General features: G+C 41.6%; 1 protein-coding gene across 9 annotated transcripts in view; it reads right to left on the minus strand.

The window, feature by feature from the left end:
- Positions 1–4,531: 4,531 nt before the first annotated feature.
- The window catches only part of ARFIP1 (ADP ribosylation factor interacting protein 1), a 138,426-nt gene continuing 120,992 nt past the window's right edge, over positions 4,532–21,965 (minus strand). For all 9 annotated transcript variants that reach the window (XM_061383966.1, XM_061383964.1, XM_061383969.1 and 6 more), the window contains one exon: positions 4,532–6,389. In XM_061383966.1, coding sequence (XP_061239950.1) covers positions 6,234–6,389 — 156 coding nt within the window. In that variant the 3' untranslated portion in view covers positions 4,532–6,233. The remainder of the gene's footprint in view (positions 6,390–21,965) is intronic.

Consider the following 21,965-nt stretch of genomic DNA (forward strand, 5'->3'; position numbering starts at 1 on the left):
ACAAGGGAAGCCCAAGAATGCTGGAGTGTGCAGCCTATCCCTTCTCCAGCCGATCTTCTCAACTCAGGAATTGAACCGGGGTCTCCTGCATTGCAGGCGGATTCTTTACTAACTGAGCTATCAGGGAAGCCCCTAGAAATCACTTAGGGGGAGGATCAAAGTCAAGTTGTATATGTAGTATCTAATTCACTATTCTAAAAAAATTGTAATTTAAAAACAAGGCCAACAGGATTAAAGTTACCCTCCCTCTCCTTACCCCATAATACCCTCCACTCTTTTTTTAAAGTGAGATATTGCTTTTTCTGTAGAAATTCAATAATCAAAGCTCCAACATATACTGAAGACCAGTAGGGTTTACATTTTTCTCCCTTATGTGCCCCATGCCAACTTGAGGTACATTTCACTTCTAAGATATTTACACAAACACATGCCTGTACCAAAAGCAAAGCAACAGCAAAGTGTATTATAGGAAGTTATTTTTGTGTCTAAGGCCAACAAGGAGGTGTCTGGTTCTATCATTTTTCTTACGAATCAACAACTCACGACGAACCAGCTGCAGAAAGCTGTCTTTGACAGAGGACACTCCTGGCAAAACTTAGCTTGGGCGCAAACCAAACCGTGGTTTTATTTACTACTTTTGATTGGAGGACAGTTGCTTTACAATGTTGTGTTAGTTTCTGCTGTGCAACAAAGTGAATCAGCCATGTGTATACAAATATCCCCTCTCTCTTGAGCCGCCCCCGACCCCCCACCCCCCACCCCTCTAGGTCATCACAGAGCATGAAGCTGAGCTCCCTGTGATATACAACAGCTTCCTGCTAGGGACCTATTTCACGCACAAGTGTAAATATACCAATGCTATTTTTTAAATGGAAGTTTCATTTGCAAAAGTGTCATTGACATTCCCAGGTCTGCTAGCATATTAACTAACATAATTAACTACTCAGGAACAGAGTTACGATTGACAGACTGGGCCCAATTTCCCTCCCTCACATGGAGCGTAGCTCAAATGGTAAAGAATCTGCCTGCTATGCCAGAAACCTAGGTTGGATCCCTGGGTCAGGAAGATCCCCCAACCCTGGAGGAGGACATGGCAACCCACTCCAGTATTCTTGCCTGGAGAATCGCACGGACAGAGGAGCCCGGTGGATTACAGTCCATGGGGTTGCACAGAGTCGGGCAGGACTAAGTGACACACACACACACTCTTCCCATAGCAGAGTTATGACCAGAATAAAAAATAGTTCTCACTTCATATACAGAAACTGCCAAGAGTTTGCCTTTATTTCACAAAAAACAAAACTGAACTTCATAGTTTTCTGTACATTAGAATGACTTGGCTGCTGCTGCTGCTAAGTCGCTTCAGTCGTGTCCGACTCTGTGCGACCCCATAGACGGAAGCCCACCAGGCTCCCCTGTCCCTGGGATTCTCCAGGCAAGAACACTGGAGTGGGTTGCCATTTCCTTCTCCAATGCATGAAAGTGAAAAGTGAAAGGGAAGTCGCTCAGTCATGTCCGACTCTTAGCGACCCCATGGACTATAGCCTACCAGGCTCCTCCATCCATGGGATTTTCCAGGCAAGAGTACTGGAGTGTGGTGCCATTGCCTTCTCTGAGAATGACTTGGCAATTTATTATAAAGACCCATTTATGTCAGGAAACCTGTCGAGCAAGAAACCTTCAAGTGGGAACACAGAAGAGAATTTAATGCAAGCCCTTAAAAGTGGTAAGCGGTTTGCACTGCCATTCTGTGTTAACAGGCCTTGCTCTGTTGTAAAGCTAGTTAAGGACTAATGCAAAATATAATTGGCCTTTTGGTTGGAAAATAGCCTGTTCACAACTGGACAGTCAATCTTAGCCAGTATAAAAATTTGCAGTCTTACAGGGAGAATACCTTTTTTTTAAAGGCCTAAATTTGGTTACAATAAAGGATCTCAGGCAGTCTCAACCCTCCCAGAAAGGTTTAAGAGCTACCGGCAAAAGACATTAAGGAATATTACTACAAAATACAGGCATTCTTAGTGCTTCACAACAGTATGAATTAACTACAAATGTTATACTGAATTAGCAGTTTAGATAATACACTTTTATTTTTCACATCCTACAGTCATCTCAAGTGAAGGGTAAAGGAGGCTGGGCACATGAGGTATCACATTATTCTTCAAATTAACAGTCCCATGATTAAAAGATTTATTTTTAGCTTTTACAATATGTATAGTTTTACTTAATGTAATCCTTTTTGGGTTCACAGTATTTCAGAATGCTTTAAGTTAAAGATCAGTGGATTGTATATACTTTGAAATATATCTAATATGAATCTGTTTGGGGATGCATTATTTTTTTCAACTGAGAAGACATTTATCCATATAGTGCTTTAGTAGAAGAAATGACAGGCTTCCCTGGTAACTCAGACTTCTCTGGTAGCTCAGCTGGTAAAGAATCTGCCTGCAATACAGAAGACTCTGGTTCAATTCTTGGGTTGAGAAGTTCCCCTGGAGGGCATGGCAACCCACTCCAGTATCTTGCCTGGAGAACTCCCCAAGAATAGAGGAGCCTGGCAGGTTAAGTCCATGGGGTCGCAAAGAGTTGGACATGACTGAGCGACTAAGCACAGAACAAATGACACTTCTGACACTGAATTAATTATATAGTTGCAGCTGAAATTGGAAGGGTTTAAAGAGGAATTCATATATTTAGTTGCAAATACTCACCTGGGGCACTACATTTGGAGATGGGAGTTGGCTAAGTCAGTTTGATGTTTTGGGGCCTTTGTGAAAAGAAAGGGAGGCCTTAAATAGGTATCTCTAAGGAAACTCCTAGTTTCACTCTATGGGCTACACTTCAGTAATATTATCAATATGCTTTGAATATTGAAAAGATGCTTCTTAAAGTCTACATTTCAGCTAAACTACTTCTGTTAAGTCCAGGTCCTTCCAGGGCCCTAACATTCTGGAGGCTTTGGGATTGTTAAATTAAACAGACAAGGAGGCCTTTAGACTGAGGTCGCTTTAATGACTTAGTAGTCTATGTAAGCAAACCAAACTTATGATGAAGGGACTTCCCTGGTGGTCCTGTGGTTAAGACTCTACGCTTCCAGTGCAGGGAGTGCACCGCTGGGTACCTGGTTTGGGAACTGAGATCCCAATGCCAACTAACAAAGAAAAAAAAATTATCAAAGCTCAGGACAACCAGTCACAAACAGCCAACCAGGCTTTCCCAAGTAAGCATCCCTTAAGCTGCGGCCGGTCAGATACGCTTCCTCCTTGGCACCTCCCTTCTCTCTCACGGTCTCCCTCAGCCCTAGCTCCTGCTGGTGGAGGGCTAACCAGGTCTTGGGTTGGTGCTGCTTGATTCCAATCAACTTTAAATATAAACCCCTACAATTTTTAATATGCCTCCGTTTACCTTTTAACAGGATGAAGAGTTCAATTTCACAGACTTGCTCTTCAGTGCATTTTCTTTCTTGAACAATTTCTATTTTAATGAGAGAAAAGTTAGACATTTCTATCCATCCCCTGCCTCACACCCCACAATTCCCCAAATCCTGATGGTTCAGTCCTTACCTTCTTGACAATTTTTCCCTTTCCACTTAAATATTTATAAAATGATGCTCTGCTGATTATATGCATGATGTCCTTTTATGTGTACTGGCTTTAAAAAATATGCTAAACAGGCACATGTGTAAAATTGGCGAAATCTTTCTTGAAAGACAACTGGCAATGCATAATAAACTCATACACTTTGTGAGGGCTCATATTCACTTTACGAATCTAACCTAAGGTAATAACCTGGTTTGCGTGTGTGTGAAAGGATATTCAAACTAGAGCCTATAACACAAACAACTGGTAACTAAAGTATCTAACATCAGAGGGAGTTAAGGGGTCCCATGCAGTACTTAATGATTTGGGAAGTTATCCTCAATTTTTGAGATTTTCTTCTAGTTTTTTTCCTCTTAATACAATGAATATGAGTTGCTTTCCTAACAAAGTAAATAAACCACTGGCTAATATGTTAATCTGGCTACCCTGGTGGCTCAGTGGTAAAGAATCTGCCTGCCAATGCAGAAGAGGAGGGTTCAGTCCCTGGGTCAGGAAGATCCCCTGGAGAAGGAAATGGCAACTCACTCCTGTACTCTTGCCTGGGAAACACCATGGACAGAGGAGCTTGGCGGGCTACAGTCCGTGGGGTCACAAAACAGTCAGATACGACTGATACAATTAAACAACATATTAATCCACTTATTTCTTTGGCACATGTACTCACTACTTAACATTACTGAAAATTTAGTTTCTTCTGAAAATGAGATGATTTCATTACTGAGCTACGCTGAAGTATGTAAGAGTGGACACGTTCTGCTCCCAGCAGAGTCCCACTGAGGGAAGAGTAACTTACTGAAATAACACAATCTAAGGGATAGAAGCACCGTTTTCTGGTCATTGTCACTGTTTCCAAAGGCAAATCACACGGCCTCTCTTTTTCCAAATAGTTGTTTCTTATTCTGAATTATGAAGAGGCAGAGAGAGATATGAGGTACTGCAGCAAACACTTTTAATAAGAATACAAAATTCACACCAGAGGCACATTCTGGGGAATGTAAATGAACTATCACAAGTAGTAATTCTGCTGGAAGAATAAAATAAGGCTCTCTCAGAGTACAAATATACAGGAGGGAATGATGTAAAATAGGTTTATGATTTACAGTCACATTACATACACTGTGTTAAGCATTGAAAACAAGCATATTAATTAAAAAGCCAGCTAAATGGCATTTGAACATATATAACAAATCTTACAGTCCATGAAGTTCTGGTATAACAGTAATTTTAAGTACTTCATTTCAACACAAAAGAAATGAACAGGTGAAGAGATGCATCTCAAGATATTAATCTATGACAAAAATCAAGAGAACTTATACTGAAAAAGGGTTACATTACTGATAAAATCACACAGAAGGCCATAAAACAAGACCAACAGTGCTGAGCAACTGAAACAGTACTGGCCTTTCCAGCCCCCGTCTACTTGCTCCCACCACACGGACCCACGTTACTTTTCCTTTACTCAGGGCAAACAAGTCCTCCATCTTCCCCTTTCACAAAAAGAACAAAGAAAATCCAAATGGCAAATTCAAAAGTTGATTTCTCCATAAACCTTAAATGTGCTCAATGAATATAAAGAAACTCAACATTTATACACAGTGCTCCTTTCCAAGGAAGGAACAGACACATCAAACATTATCTGAAAGGGGCTTCTTTATGGATTTATGTACATTGGTTGAATGAGAATTACTGTATCTGAGAAGGCACATATCTGTGATTTAAGGCTTAACCGGTATTGTTACATATGGAAGTCAATGAAAGCTGTCTAGGAATCCACTTCTGTCAAAATGCAATTTACCCAAAAACTAGCTTTCTAATAAGCACAGATTTCCACTCTAGAAACCATTGAGAATTTCTACTCCCAGATCCATCTGTCAAAAAAATTCTCTCAATCAGGTTTCATTATGAATCAAAAGAAATTGCTAACAGAACCGCTCCATGACTTTGGGTGATGCAAATTCTTAAGTTCAAAACCCTCAAAGAAATGACAGTGTGATTCCTGCGTCTTCAAGAAAAATTCTAAACAAAATTACAGTGGTACAGATTCATTTTTAAAAAGGTATCTGCCACAACTCCACAAGCCAATCAGTCATTCATCAGAGCTGCCGCCTCTGTGTGGGTGCTGCAGGAACACCATATAATATTACTCTGCAAAATAGTCTCTTTTTCTCTTTAAGACAATACATGAAAGACTCTCTTAAAGATGTTTAATATATTCTTATATAAAATATCTGATGTTGATACAAATCATGTAAACCTTCCTTTGGAAAAGTTACAACTGGTCCTCATTTGCAGGACCAAAAACCTTGAATTTTTATCTTGTCAGTGCAAATCTGTATTAGGTGTTTTCAAACTACAGAAATAGCCATCAACCCTCACAATACAAAAGGATTTCTCAAAAAGGGAGATTATTGTGTTCAGGTTATAGAAATTACGTTTACATTAAAACCACCCACCTTCGCATCAAATTTAACAGCTCAATTGTTAAAGTATGAAAAAGGGAAAAATTAAAGCTGTTTGTGCAAGAATCACTACAATGGTTGTCACCCCTTCCCTCTTCCCCCAATTCTGCTTAATTCTTACTAGGTTTGTTTAGAAATATAACAATGTGACTTTCTCTTTGTCTCCAGGTGGATTTTACTGTTCTTCAAGCCAAGATGGGGCGTCAACTCCAGGGGTTTTCAATTTGATATGGAACTGTTTAAGTGTCTGTTCAAGCTGCTTCTGATTCCCAGCAAAGTAAGCGGCAATGGCATTGTGAAAAAGGACCAGCTGATTGTGTAATACTTTAACCTGTGAACAGAGGAGAGTTATAAGACGGAGCATTAACACCAATGATAGTAAAATATAAGGTGGTTTGTTACATGCCTTAATGAAAGAGTGTATCTCTCCTGAGGAAAAGTTGTTTTGACGAAGTATATCACATACCCTAACTGTACACTGCTTTGCGAAGTCACCGAGCCTTTCATAGCTTTTTAACTTCCCTGAAGGGAACAGATCAGCTTAATAAGATGCTAACCATATTCAAACATTACTGAGCATACCTTAATTTTAAAGTATCAGTAGGTCCCTCTTTAAGTATGTTCAAAGTCAAAGAAGCAAAATTATAGATAAATAACTGTCTGTGCCAAGTATGGACATCATTAAGGCTACACTTTAAGTGAAAACTGAGTATTTAAAAGGCTGGATACTTTTAAATACTGCTGTTCTCTGCAAAGATTGAAGAAGTGATGGCAAGAGCCGCCCCGAAAGGCAATTTACTGAAAAGTTCAAATACCCCTCAGTTATTTTCAACTGCTTATTACTTCAAATGATATAAGAGTATGTTTTAACCAGGTAACACTATTTCTATGACTCTTCTATTTAAAGGTACCAGCAAAATGTCACAAAGATATTATGAACGAAGTATTTCCTCAAGTCTTGTTTATAAGTGCAAACTGTTCAACAATAAAGTATAAAATTTACCCATCCAATTCAATATTCACTAAAACTGCACTTTTAATAATATTTTTTAATGATGTAAAAACATCTGCTATATTATGCTAAGTGAAAAAATAGGATATAACATATGATAAGACATCTGTATTCACTATTAACACACATGCATAGTCTCTGGCCATTTCTCTATGTACCTCTATAAAGGAAAACATTTAATATGTTTATATTGGACAGTTTTGATTTGTAAAGCCTTTATTTTTAAGATTAAAATATTGTAAAAATGGCATATGCTCAAAATTATAAAGTCTCCACTCTGCATTTATTCCTCTCCTTCCCACCCAAGAGAATTACTGTCAGCATTGTATTGTGTGCCCATTAAGAAATTTTCTAGGGTTATATACACAATATTTAAAAACATAAATGGACTGTATTATGCACACTTAGGGCTTCCCTTGTGGCTTAGAAGGTAAAGAATCTGCCTGTGATTCAGGAGACCCAGGTTTGATCCTTGGGTGGGGAAGATCCCCTGGAGAAGAGAATGGCTACCCACGCAAGTATTCTTGCCTGGAAAATCAGTGGACAGAGGAGCCTGGCGGGCTGCAGTCCATGGGGTCGCAAAGAGTTGGACACAACAGATTAACTAACTGTTTCACTTTCTATACACACTTTCAGTAACAGATTTTTACTTAAAGTATCTTAGAAAACTTTTTATTTCATTCACTTATTCATTCAACAGAGATTAAGTACCTTCTAAATGCCAGGTACTATTTTAGGAGATACAGAAAAACATTCCTTCCCTCCCAAGCTTACATTCTTCATTTTTTTTTTTTTTAAATTGGAGGCTAATTACTTCACAATATTGTAGTGGTTCTGCCATACATTGACATGAATCAGCCATGGGTGTACATGTGTTCCCCATCCTGAACCCCCGTCCCACCTCCCTCCCCATTCCACCCCTTAGGGTCATCCCAGTGCACCAGCCCTGAGCACCGTCTCGTGCATCAAACCTGGACTGGCGATCTATTTCACATATGGTAATATATATGTTTCAGTGCTATTCTCTCAAACCATCCCACCCTCGCCTTCTCCCACAGAGTCCAAAAGTCTGTTCTTAACATCTGTATCTCTTTTGCTGTCTCACTATAGGGTCATCGTTACCATCTTTCTAACTTCCATATATATGCATTAATATACTGTATTGGTGTTTTTCTTTCTGACTTACTTCACTCTGTATAATAGGCTCCGGTTTCATCCACCTCACTAGAACTGATTCAAATGCATTCTTCCAAGCTTACATTCTTAAGGGATTGGGAAGGTAGGAGGCAGGTAAGAAACAAAATAAGTACTGACCCCAGGGAATGAATAGCTCAAGCCTTGAGAAGAAGATGGGTTAACATGCAGGGCATCTGAAGCTGCCGATTCAACTGAAGTTGTTTAAAAAAATAAAAGGAATTTTTTTCCTTTTTTTCTGACAAAGATAAGAAGGTTTCTGGCAAGGAGATAGTTTAACAGGGCCGGATAGCATGAAATGATGACAACTAAAAAAATACCTTGAATTCATCTGGTCAGAAATGAAAGGCTTTGGTACCAGGTGTCAGGACAACACAAAACCTTTACCACTATGTACCAGGCCCTGCACTAGGGATACAAGAACACAAGGAGGACTGAAGCTGAGGGCAGCAGCGGATGATGCTAACGGTAAACGGGCAGTAAAAGTACATCTTGTTAACTTAAAGGCACTTGTGGGGAGAAGAGGGTTTTTTTCCAGAAAGCTTGAACAAGAACATTGGGATGGCAGAACCTGGCCCTCTGGTTCTGAGATAAGGGGGATGTTGACGGACCTCCACTCAGGGGCAACTATTCAGGAGACAGTATGATCACAGGAAGCGCAGGCTCCTAGAAGGCAACTGGGCTTCTCTGGTGGCTCAGACGGTAAAGAAGCCACCTGCAATGCAGGAGACTCTGGTTCAATTTCTGGGTCAGGAAAATCCCCTGTAGAAGGGATAAGGTACCCACTCCAGTATTCTTGCCTGGAGAATCCCCATGGACAAAGAACCTGGCGGGCTACAGCCCATGGGGTTGCAAAGAGTTGGACACGACTGAGTGCCCAAGCACACAGAAGGCAATGAGGAGGTGAGCAAAGTATACTGTTATAATTAACTTACAACAATGGCTCCAATCAGCCCTCTCAATCCACACCCTTGGGGAGGCTTCTACAGTGACAATGAGCTTAGCCTATAAAACCTGGAAAATGAGGCCTAATAAACAAGTGCCAGCCATGTGGGATCACGGCTGTTGCAGTGTGAGGAAGCCCCGTTCAGCCTCCGTTCTGGATGAAAGCCCACAGCGACGGAGGTCCAATGGTTCCAGCTGCTCCCAGAGCCCAGGGGACCTTCCAGCTGAAAGCCACCAGGCAACTGTGGGAAGTAACAGAGCTCCAGGTCACCAAGTTGTGGGTGTTTTTGTTAGGCAGCAAAAGAGGTACATCATGAAAAAGGTTAAGAGTGTGCTCTCCTAGGAATTAATAAGGGTTAGAAAACACAGTGAAAAGGAGGAAAATCAGAGGCAGAACGATAGGCCTAGGAGGAGGAAAAGCTAATAATAATAAGCAGGGTGGTTGCGATACATGAGAGAAACTACGAGAGAAAGCAGCTGTGGAGCAGATACTCAAACAAGGAAGGCAAAACTGATATGGACAGAACAGCGAAGTTACACAGGTAGCTGGAGAAGTCCCAACAGGGGATCACAAACAGAGGGAAACCCAGGGAACTTCGGGAGACCACGGTAAGTTAATGATCGCTCAAGGAAGCTCTCAGAACGGCGTGGAACAGAGCAGCTTGCTTAACCATAAAAGCACGAGATATGCCCCCGGTCATTAAGCGAAAGAAAAAATGCTACCATCCTTCTGCTGATGTGAACAAGTACTATGGTAATTACAGTTTGACCTCGCAGGGTCAGACGCTCTCCTGCAGGGTACTATGGGGGGTTAGGGACGTAAGCCTGAGGTCTACTGAAGAGGGCAGTCTACCCCCCGCCCCTGCTTGCCTGCGATTATAAAAATGCAGCTGCTTAATTCTGGGGCACAGGCCTCTTGACTGCCCGACTGCATCTCTCACAAGCATCCTCTATCGATACACCTACTACTTCTTGCCTGTCACTTTGCCTCTCACTGGATTCCCTCTGCGCTGAGACACAAAGAACCTGAGCCTCAGTAAGTCCAGTCACCAGGTGAGTGATTCTAAAAGAACATGGGTTCAAGTCCCAATCTGAGTTACACGGTTTCAAAACTGCTACTAACCAGCCTCAAGACCTAAGTGCAGTTTATGAGTAAATGGAATACGGATTCTTTGAGAACTTTTATTTCCAATTTTCTGGTCAGACTTGCATTAGGTATAGTCGATACTGGGCACAGCCTCCCCAAATCTGTATTTGTTATTCATTTAGATCCTTAGTAAAACATCCCTATTACTAGTACTGTTCTTCCATAGAAATTACCAGAAGGAGCTCTGGACTCAGGCAGCATGTGTGCCAGGCCCGGCTGCCCCACCGTGCAGTGCTACCGGGCACAGGGTCCTTCTAACTTCACTGGCCAAGGTCCTCACCTGTCCATTAGGGCTGCCGTTACCGAGAACCGCGCTCGCCGTGCTGTGGAAGGCTAAATGAGAGAGATACTACCTAGTACACTGCCCGACACAGAGTGAGGACTTACTCCTCCGACTGCAGGGGAATCTAAATTCACCTATTTGACGGTTTAAACCTCCACACGACGTTGATTTTTTTTAGTGAGATAAAATTTCCTTTATTTAGAACCCACTGATTTGGAACTTGTAAGAAGTACGAGTATGATCCTGTGATTTATAATAATACATACATACTTTGTTTTGGTCCCATTCTAGGCACAGAGCTCCTAAAACCTGTTAATCTCCTAAGTGATAAGAGCCAAGGAGGCATCTTTAGTTGTAATATTTGGTCTCCAGTTTGGTTCCTGAAACAGTCCCAGAGCCATTAAAGGTGAAAGGAGTCTCTTTTGTTATTCACAACAAGCACTTTTCAACCACAACAGCCTTTATATTAATATGGTTCCTGGAAAGCCCCTAGATAACCATTGCTTGAAACTGGTTGCCAAGGGAACTAAACTGTGATTAGGTGGGAATTTTCACCCTCACTCCCCAACCTCTGGACAATTATTTAATCAGCCGTGCCCACGCAATGAAGCCTGTGTGAAAATCCCTACAGCAGCTGGTCTGGGAGCATCCACAAACAAGAAGGGTGGTGCCCTCCAAACCCCATGGGCACAGGAGCCGGTGTTCAGAGCCCTTCCAGACCTTGCCCGATGGACGTCTCCATCTTTAATACTTCCGTAATGAACCGGTGAGGTAATAAGTCAATTGCTTCCTGAGCTCTGTGAGCTGCTCGAACAAATGACTGAGGCTCCTGAGGGGGCTGTGGGAACCACTTTATAGCTGACCAGTCAGAAGCACAGGTGACGCCCCAGAGTTTCCAACTGTGTGGTGCTGAGGTGGGGGCCACAGGATCAGAAGGCAACTGAATTTCAGGACACCCAGCTAGTGTCCAGAAAATCAGAGAACTGTCTGTGTGGAAGAAAAATACCCACATACAACTGATGTTAGAAAAGTGTTGTAAGTGAAACAAGAATCAGTTTTTTACTTTTCAAAGGTAGAAAGTGATGTGAAGTTTACCCAACCACAGTGAAAAAAAGGTGTACGCTAAGCAAATAAACTTTGTCAACAGGAGTGCATGGACACAACTGGTTTACCCACACTGCCTGCCTTGGCAAGGCCTTCAGTCCAAGGGCAGAGGTGCTGCAGAAGGAACTCCTCTGCCTGATGGTCGCCTCACAAGAGCCCCTAAGGGCCCTCTATAACCCCAGGATTCTGCACTTCCGAAATGAACATATTTTTCAAGCACCAAGAAGGCACTTAATTTCTTCCTAACTATCCTTTCACTTTTCCTTTCATGCATTGAGTAGGAAATGGCAACCCACTCCAGTGTTCTTGCCTAGAGAATCCCAGGGATGGGGGAGCCTGGTGGGCTGCCATCTATGGGGTCACACAGAGTCCGACACGACTGAAGTGACTTAGCATAGCATAGCATCCTTTGGTTAACAACATTCAAGTTAACAGTATTACATTAAAAATTTGTTTAAACATTCTTAATACAGACTTTAATTAACCCATATTGATCTCATTTTCTATGTCTAGATAAGTTTTGCATGGCAATCACTTTTAAAACAAGCTTTAAAATGAAAACTGATTTGTCTAAGTATCTACTAAGATAAGGTCAAATTATTAAAGTTATAACCTGGGTTTACCTTACAAGAATGGAGTTTGATTTCAGGACCAAATCTTTTCCCTGTAAGCCACTAGAATCAATGAAAACTGTTGTTATTTTGTCGCTAAGTCATGTCTGAGTCTTTTGCAACCCCATGGACTCAGCCTGCCAGGCTCCTCTGTCCCTGGGAGCTCCCAGGCAAGAATCCTAGAGTGGGCTGCCATTTCCTTCTCCAGGGGATCTTCCCGACCCAGGGATAGAACCTGCGTCTCCCGCACTGGCAGAAGGGTTCTTTACCACTGAGTCACCAGGAATGCCACAATGAAAATCACAGCTAGAAAAAAGAGGTAAAACAAAACATTACAGGCTAGCTCTCATTTGATTCCTATTTATGTAAAAATGTTTTCTAAAACTGGCCTGGTCTCAGTCACCTCTGCCAGTGTGACTGCGTTTTAGGTCTCTTCTGGAGAACAGACTGTCAAGGACTGGTCAGAGGAGCGCTCTGAGGGCAGCATACTGGGACAGAAGGGCGGGAGGCGTCCAGATGACCTTAGGTATCAAAGAGCTTCTTAAAAATAAACAAGCGCAAGTTATGAAGAAGAGACTGTTAGATTCAATTGCTTGAAAATCTGGAATTCCTATTCACCCAAAGACAGTGAAAATATACAAGCTACAAAGTGGGGAAGGGGTCTGCATTACAGGCTCTGACAAAGGGTACATATGCAGAAAACGTGAAGGCCTCCCACACACCAACACCCCAGTCAAAAAGAGCGGGTAACACAGATGTGCACTTTACAGAAGAGGAAACAGAAGTGGCCAATTAAATCTGAAAAGACATCAGCCTCGCAAGAAAACAGGAAAATGCACATTAAGACTGATGTGAGATGCTATTTTTTAATCTTCTACCTTAGGAAAACTTAATAGCAATTCTTGTACACTGCCAATTGGTGTATAAATTTGTACAACTACTTTTGAAAACAGTTTGGCATTAACCAGTAAAATTAAAGATGCATATACCCTATGGAATAGCAATTTTACTCATAAAAACATGCCCTATAAAAACTTGCACGTGTTCCACGAGACACGGGGCTTTCCTGACAGCTCAGATGGCAAAGAATCCGCCTGCAATGCAGGAGACCTGGGTTCAGTCCCTGGGTTGGGAAGATCCCCTGGAGGAGGGCATGGCAACCCACTCCCATATCTTGCCTAGAGAATTCCATGGACAGAGAAGCCTGGCAGGCTACAGTCCATAGGGTTGTAAAGAGTTGAACACGGCTGAATGACAAACACTTTAACATGAGACGGGCACAAATATGTTCATAACAACACTGTTTTTAGCATAAAAATACAAGAAAACAACCCTAAATTTGTAATTACAGTAAAACCGATAAACTACAATTTCCTTACGCAATGGGGATACTATTAATATACAGGTGTGAAAATAAATGATCTCGAGCTCCATGCATCAACATGGACGGCTCTCAGGAAGATCAGAGAGAACAAACAGAACGCTCCCAGCAGGATCCCATTTACACAAAGTTCAGAAACACACGTAACGGAATGAGACATTCACATGTAGTAAAACTATTCAGAAAACCAACGACGACAATAAGGAAAACTCGGAACAAGGGTTATAGAGGGAGCAGATGAGGGAAAATGAGATACGGGAAAGCAACAAGGAGGTGTCAGAAGGACTGACAGCTTTGTTTCTTAACCCGGGTAGTAGGAAAGTGGCTGCTATCTGTTGTCATCACTATTTATACCTTGCCTGTATGTTGAAACATTCCTTTGAATGTGTTTAACATTTTTTATTATTAAAATAAAGGAAAGGTTAAAAAAGATAGTGTCTCCACTTTATATTCAGAGGAAAAAAAATATTGCACCTAAAATGTTACTTACATTCATTCACTCAGTAAATATTACCAGGGTCTGGTCTAGGGGCTGGAATGCAAGCAAGCAACAAAACAGACAATTCTCAAAAAGCTTGTATTCTATTGAGGGAATAATGAGAAATACAATCAGTAGAGTATACAGTACGTCAGATGATGACACTTGTTACAAAGAAAAACAAAGCAGCAAAGGAGAATATGAGCTGTGTGTACCGGAGAGGTGTTGCAATGTAAGAGGAAGGCTAATCATATGAAAAGATACATGCAGTGATCAATACAGCACTATTCACAATAGCCAAGACCTGGAATCAACCTAACGTCCATCAACACAGGGATGGGTAAAGAAGGTGTGGTACATGTATACAATGGGATATTACTATTATTCAGCCATAAAAAGAAATGAAAGAGTGCTATTTGCAGTAACATGGACGGACCTGGAGATTATCATACTAAGTGAAATCAGACAAGACAAATATAACTCGCTATAACCCATGTGGAATCTATTTTTCAAAAAACAACACAAAAGATACATATTCACTTACAAAACAGAAATAAACTCACAGATTTTGAAAATAAACTTATAGTTACCAAAGGGGAAACATGGGAGGGAAGGATAAATTAGGAGCTCAGGATTAACATACACACCATACTATATATAGAATATCTAGGTAATCAACAAGGATCTACTGTATAGCACAGGAAACTCTACTCAATAATCTGTAATAACCTATGTGGGAAAACAATCTAAAAAAGAATGAGTATATGTCTATGTATAACTGAGTCATTTTCTGTACACCTGAAACTAACAACAAATTTAAAAAAAGAAACAAAAAAAATGAAGGCCAGAAGAGGTCTCACTAAGGTGACATTTGAATAAAGACCTAAAGTAAAGGAGAAAGTAAAGAAAGTAAAGTAAAGAAAGGAGAGGAAAAAGAAGAGGAGAGTGAAAAAGTTGGTCTAAAACTCAACATTCAGAAAACTAAGGTCATGGCATCTGGTCCCATCACTTCATGTCGAATAGACGGGGAAATAATGGAAACAGTGAGAGACTTTATTTTCTTGGGCTCCAGAATCACTGCAGATGGTGACTGCAGCCATGAAATTAAAAGATGCTTGCTCCTTGGAAGACAAGCTATGACCAATCTAGATAGCATATTAAAAAGCAGAGACATTACTTTGCCAACAAAGGTCTATCTAGTCAAAGCTATGGTTTTTCCAGTAGTCATGTATGCATGTGAGAGTTGAACTATAAAGAAAGCTGAGCGCTGAAGAATTGATGCTTTTGAACTGTGGTGTTGGAGAAGACTCTTGAGAGTCCCTTGCACTGCAATGAGATCCAACCAGTCCATCCAAAAGGAAATCAAGCCTGAATATTCATTGGAAGGACTGACACTGAAGCTGAAACTCCAATACTTTGGCCACCTGATGCGAAGCACCGACTCATTAGAAAAGACCCTGATGCTGGGAAAGACTGAAGGCAGGAGAAGGGGATGACAGAGGATGAGACGGTTGGATGGCATCACCGGCTGGATGGACATGAGTTTGAGCAAGCTCTGGGAATTGGTGATGGGACAGGGAAGCCTGGCATGCTGCAGTCCACAGGGTCACAAAGAGTCGGACACGACTGAGTGACTGAACTGAACTGAAGTGAAACTTGCTCAGTTGTGTCTGACTCTTTGTGACCCCGTGGACTAAGCAGTCCATGGTAGTCTCTAGGGCAGAATACTGGAGTGGGTAGCCTTTCCCTTCTCCAGGGGATCGTCCCAACCCAAGGTTTGAACCCAGGTCTCCCACATTGCAGGCGGATTCTTTACCGGCTGAGCCATAAGGGAAGCCCAAGAATACGGGAGTCGGTAGCCTATCCTTTCTCCAGCAGATCTTCCTGACCCAGGAATTGAACTGGGGTCTCCTGTATTGCAGGTGGATTCTTTACCAACTGAGCTATCAGGAAGCCACGGGAAGTAAGAAGATGAACCGAATTTAAAATACTTAGAAGAAGATCCCAGACAGAGGAAATAGCAAGTACACAGGTCCTGTGGTGGGCAGGTGGATTGTTTTAGAAACACTAACCAAACCAGTGCTACTGGAGTTGAGTGAGTCTGGTGGGAGATGAAGTCAAATAGGTAATGAGGGGTTAGACGGTATGAGAATTCAGATGTCATTAAAGACTCTAGCTACTTTTCTAAGTGAGATGAGAAGGCACTAGACAATCCTGAGCAGAAAACGACAATACCTAACTCAGATAATACACGGAAGACCTGTTAGAACGCTTCAGCAGCCACCTAGGTGAGGTGACCGTGGCCTGGACTAGAGTGGTGACAAGCAAGCAGTGAGAAGAGGGGGGCTTCTGTGTGAGGGTGGAGCCAACAGAAAGAGCAAGAGGTGGGGTGCGAGAGAAAGAGGACAAAGAGGGTGTTAAGATTTTGCCCTGAACAAGAGAAGCTCACATATAGTTACGTGGCAAAGACTAAGAGAGGGGCAGGTGTGGAGGAAGGGAAGGGGGACATTAGGGGCTCAGTTTTGGACAAATTGGAGATGCTTTTCAAGTAAATATGAAATGAAATGTTCAATAGGTAACTGTAACTTTGAGACCACTACCACACTAATGGCAGAAAACAAAGAGGAACTAAAGAGCCTCTAGATGAAGGTGAAAGAGGAGAGTGAAAAAGCTGGCTTAAAACTCAACATTCAAAAAACTAACATCATGGCATCTGGTCCCCATCATTTCATGGCAAATAGATGGGGAAATAATGGAAATAGTGACAGACTTTATTTTCTTGTGCTCCAAAATCACTGGGAATGGTGACTGCAGCCATGAAACTAAAAGACACTTGCTGCCTGAAGAAAGTGAAGTGAAAGTGAAGTCGCTCAGTAGTGTCCGACTGTTTGCGACCCCATAGACTGTAGCCTACCAGACTCCTCCGTCCATGGGATTTTCCAGGAAAGAGTACTGGAGTGGTTTGCCATTTCCTTCTCCAGAGGATCTTCCTGACCCAGGGACTGAACCCGGGTCTCCAGCACTGTAGGCAGACGCTTTACCGTCTGAGCCACCAGGGAAGCCTGAAGAAAAGCTATGACAAATCTACACAGCGTATTAAAAAACAGAGACATCGCTTTGCCGATAAAGTCTGTATAGTAATAGCTATGCCTTTTCTAGTAGTCATGTATGGATGTGAGAGATGGATCATAAAGAAGGCTGATGCTTTCCAACTGTGGTGCTGGAGAAGACTTGAGAGTCCTTTGGATAGCAAGGAGATAAAATCAGTCAATCTTAAAGGAAATCAACTTTGAATATTTATTGGAAGGACTGATGCTGAAGCTGAAGCTGCAATACTTTGGCTACCTGATGTGAAGAGCAGACTCAGTGGACTAAAGACCCTGATACTGGGAAAGATTGAGGGCAGGAGGAGAAGGTGGTGACAGAGAATGAGATGGTTGGATGGCATCACCAACTCAATGGACATGAGTTTGAGCAAGCTCTGAGAGACAGTGAAGGAGAGGGAAGCCTGGTATGCTGCAGTCCACGGGGTCGTGAGGAGTCAGGCACGACTGGGCAACTGAACAAGAACAACAATTGTGAGACTGGAGAGAGTTCAGTACGGCAGTCTAGGCTGGAAACGTAAATTAAGAGTTAGTATACAACAATGTTCAGATGATATTCAAAGCCATATGGCTAGATAAAGCTCTTCAAGAGAGTGGAGAGACGGAAAAGACATCCAAGGAACAAGTCATGAAAAATGAATCCTGACCCTTATACTTTACAACATTACAGAAATCAGCTCAAAATGAAACACAGGCCTAAATGTAGGAGCTAAAAACTATAAACCTTCTAGAAGAAAACACAGGAAAAAATCTTAATCTTAGGTTTGGCAAAAATTTTAAAACAGCTCACACAAAGAATAAATTATAAAAAGAATACAATCAACTGGACCTCATCAAAATTAAAATGTTTTTCTCTTCAAAAGACACTGTTATGGGGCTTCCCTGGTGGCTCGGTGATGAAGAATCCACCTGCCAGTGTAGGAGACATGGGTGTGACCCCTGATCCGGGAGGACCCCACATGTCACGAGACACCTAAGCCTGTGTGCCACTACAGAGCCTGTGCCCCGGAACTGCAACTACCGAAGTCCGTGTGCCCTAGAGCCCATGCTCTTGCAACAAGAGAAGCCGATGCAATGAGAAGCCCTCCAACTGCAACCAGAGAGAAGCTCCCACTTGCTGCAACTAGAGAGAAGCCCGTGTAACAACGAAGACCCAGCACGGCAACCCCCCAAAAAAATTAATTAAAAGACACTGTTATAAAAAGGAATAGGCAAGCCATATATTGGACAATATTTGCAAAACCTATTAGACAAAGAACTGATAGACATAAAACATATACAAAATATTCTTACAAATGAATAAGAAAATGACAAACAACCTAACCAAAAAATAGGGGGAAAGTCTGAACAGGCATTTCACCAAAAAACAAAGCAAAAAACAGATGGGAAATAAGTCCATGATAAGACAACCAATGTCTTTAGGTATTAGGGAAATTCTGACTTAAACCAGTGAGGACGTGGAACAAACTGGCCTCTCATATATTATTGGTGGAAATGTCAAATGATACAACTGCCTCTTGAGAAACCTGTATGCAGGTCAGGAAGCAACAGTTAAAACTGGACATGGACTAACAGACTGGTTCCAAATAGGAAAAGGAGTTCGTCAAGGCTGTATATTGTCACCCTGATTATTTAACTTCTATGCAGAGTACATCATGAGAAACGCTGGGCTGGAAGAAGCACAAGCTGGAATCAAGATTGCCAGGAGAAATATCAATAACTTCAGATACGCAGATGACACCACCCTATGGCAGAAAGTGAAGAGGAACTAAAAAGCCTCTTGATGAAAGTGAAAGAGGAGAGTGAAAAAATTGGCTTAAAGCTCAACATTCAGAAAGCGAAGATCATGGCATCTGGTCCCATCACTTCATGGGAAATAGATGGGGAAACAGTGGAAACAGTGTCAGACTTTATTTTTTTGGCTCCAAAATCACTGCAGATGGTGACTGTGGCCATGAAATTAAAAGACACTCACTCCCTGGGAGGAAAGTTATGACCAACCTAGATAGCATATTCAAAAGCAGAGACATTACTTTGCCAACAAAGGTCCATCTCGTCAAGGCTATGGTTTTTCCTGTGGTCATGTATGGATGTGAGAGTTGGACTGTGAAGAAGGCAGAGTGCCGAAGAATTGATGCTTTTGAACTGTGGTGTTTGAGAAGACTCCTGAGAGTCCCTTGGACTGCAAGGAGATCCAACCAGTCCATTCTAAAGGAGATCAGTCCTGGGTGTTCTTTGGAAGGAATGATGCTAAAGCTGAAACTCCAGTACTTTGGCCACCTCATGTGAAGAGTTGACTCATTGGAAAAGACTCTGATGCTGGGAGGGATTGGGGGCAGGAGGAGAAGGGGACGACAGAGGATGAGATGGCTGGATGGCATCACCGACTCGATGGACACGAGTTTGAGTGAACTCCAGGAGTTGGTGATGGACAGGGAGGCCTGGCGTGCTGCAGTTCATGAGGTCGCAGAGTTGGACACGACTGAGTGACTGAACTGAATTGAATCTTAAAAAGTTAAACACACACCTACTATTCCACAACTACGTACTGACCTAAGAGGGATGCATTGCTGTTGTCGTGTGTGTAGTCGCTCAGTCGTGTCTGACTCTTTGCAACCCCATGGACTGTAGCCCGCCAGTCTCCTCTGTCTATGGGATTTCCCAGACAAGAATACTGGAGTGGGTTGCCATTTCCTTCTCCAGGGGAAGTTCCAGACCCAGGGGTTGAACCCGCATCTCCTGCTTGGCAGGCGGATTCTTTACCACTGAGTCACCTGGGAAGCCCAAGGATATGTATTTTGTGTGCATACCAATTTAAAAAATTTTTAAAAAAACTGTGTGTAGCCCAACTGGGACTTTCCCAGGTAGCTCAGTGGTAAAGAATCTGCCTTCCAATGCAGGAGACACAGGAGACAGACATGGGTTCGATCCCTGTCTGGGTAGGAAAAATCCCCTGGAGGAGGAAATGGTTACCTACTTCAGTATTCTTGCCTGGAAAATTCCATGGACAGAGGAGCCTGGTGGCTGACCGCAGTCTGTGGGGTCACAAAGAGTGGGACATGACTAAATGACAAGCACGCACACACGTACACCAACTAAATAGAAAAGCAAAGGAAAAAACAGGACAATAATGAAGCTTCATGACTCAATTATAGTATAAAAAATAAAGACTATAAATCAATAGATTTAAAAATTGAAACTAAATTAGAACATTTCAAATAATCTTTCTAGTTTCTAATTCTCTCTAAAGCCACAATTATAATCAAGACATTCACCTTTGCTTGTAGAGTCTAAAGTAATACACCTCAGAGAATTCAAGGAAAACTTCTGTCCCTAAAACATCATGGTACAATCCTTACAAACTGCTATGTGACGAGTTTTGAATTTTTGCAAAAGCACACAAGTAAAATTTCCTTCACTAAAAATTCCACTTACCAGATTAGGAACAAAGCAAATCTACTACAAATAAATCATTTATTAATTTTCTATTTTCTCTCTCCATGAAGCAGATAATCCTTTTCTTTGCCCTTAGAGACTCTTGTTAACCGCAGGAGGAGGGTGATAAAGTTGAATGAGAATGACAGGTTTAAGGAAACTGGGCTTCATTCCCGTCTCTATCCCAAGTTTACCCTGTGAGCTCTCTTCACCTGAATAATGAAGAAACTGAGATTCAGGTAATTTTTATGGTTCCTTTCTACTGAAACTTTCTGATAAAGTTGCTTTCTAAATAGAAGTAAACATATATTTGGAAACTCACATGGCTTTGGAAAACCTTTCTGTTGAAAGGCTTTCTTTCAGTAGAAAAGCATTATTTCTATTTAAAGGACAGAAACTGGCACTTTGATTAGATAAGTATTAAATTCAGCTGAAAGTTTTATGTACAAGTTTATGAACACTCTTCCCTATTTTAAGTTATTGTTTAAGGTTTTCACACTAGTAAACCTACTTGAGTCACAAAGTAATATTTCTATCTTGCTCTTCTAGTATTTCGCTTTTCTTGTTTTCCAATTTCAGATGACCCTTGGCTCCTGGAATTACAGAGAAACTAAAAGGCTTCTGTATTTTTAGTGTGAAATTCTAATTTTTAGAAATAGGGTCTAGCTAATTATTGTTTTTTGGGGCCACAAAAAATTCTGGGTTTGAATTTTAATTGTCAATGTTTTAGAATTGGAGAAGACAATAAAAGAGCACAGGATTTGATTCAAATACTAAACTACAGAGAGCTCTTACAGCAATCTAGAAAGTTAGGAGAGAGTCAAAAAGAAAGTGTGAAGGGCATCAGCCAACTTTTAGTTAGCCCTATTGATGTCAACACAACGGTCCCCACCCTCTGACAGTCAACCAACCTAACAGACATCCTAACCGAGCCTCGAAACAGGGACATTAGCTGTATTTAAAATGGCTCCCCACCCCCCAGGAAACCTAATCCAGAAAGAAAAGAGGATGCTTTTTAGGACTGAATTCTAATTTTCACAAAACAATGAGACAATATCCATTTTCACAAAAACATTCTTTTGGTAACTGTGAGAAGGTTGATGTGTAAAAGCATTTCAAAGTATTCACACTTCAGAAAAGTTTCTGGTATAAAGAGAGGCTCTGGGGATTCACAACTTTTCAATTATAATTATGGGAATAAAGTATAAAATTT

Source organism: Bos javanicus, chromosome 17 (assembly GCF_032452875.1).
Source record: "Bos javanicus breed banteng chromosome 17, ARS-OSU_banteng_1.0, whole genome shotgun sequence".
NCBI classification, from domain to species: Eukaryota; Metazoa; Chordata; class Mammalia; order Artiodactyla; family Bovidae; genus Bos; species Bos javanicus.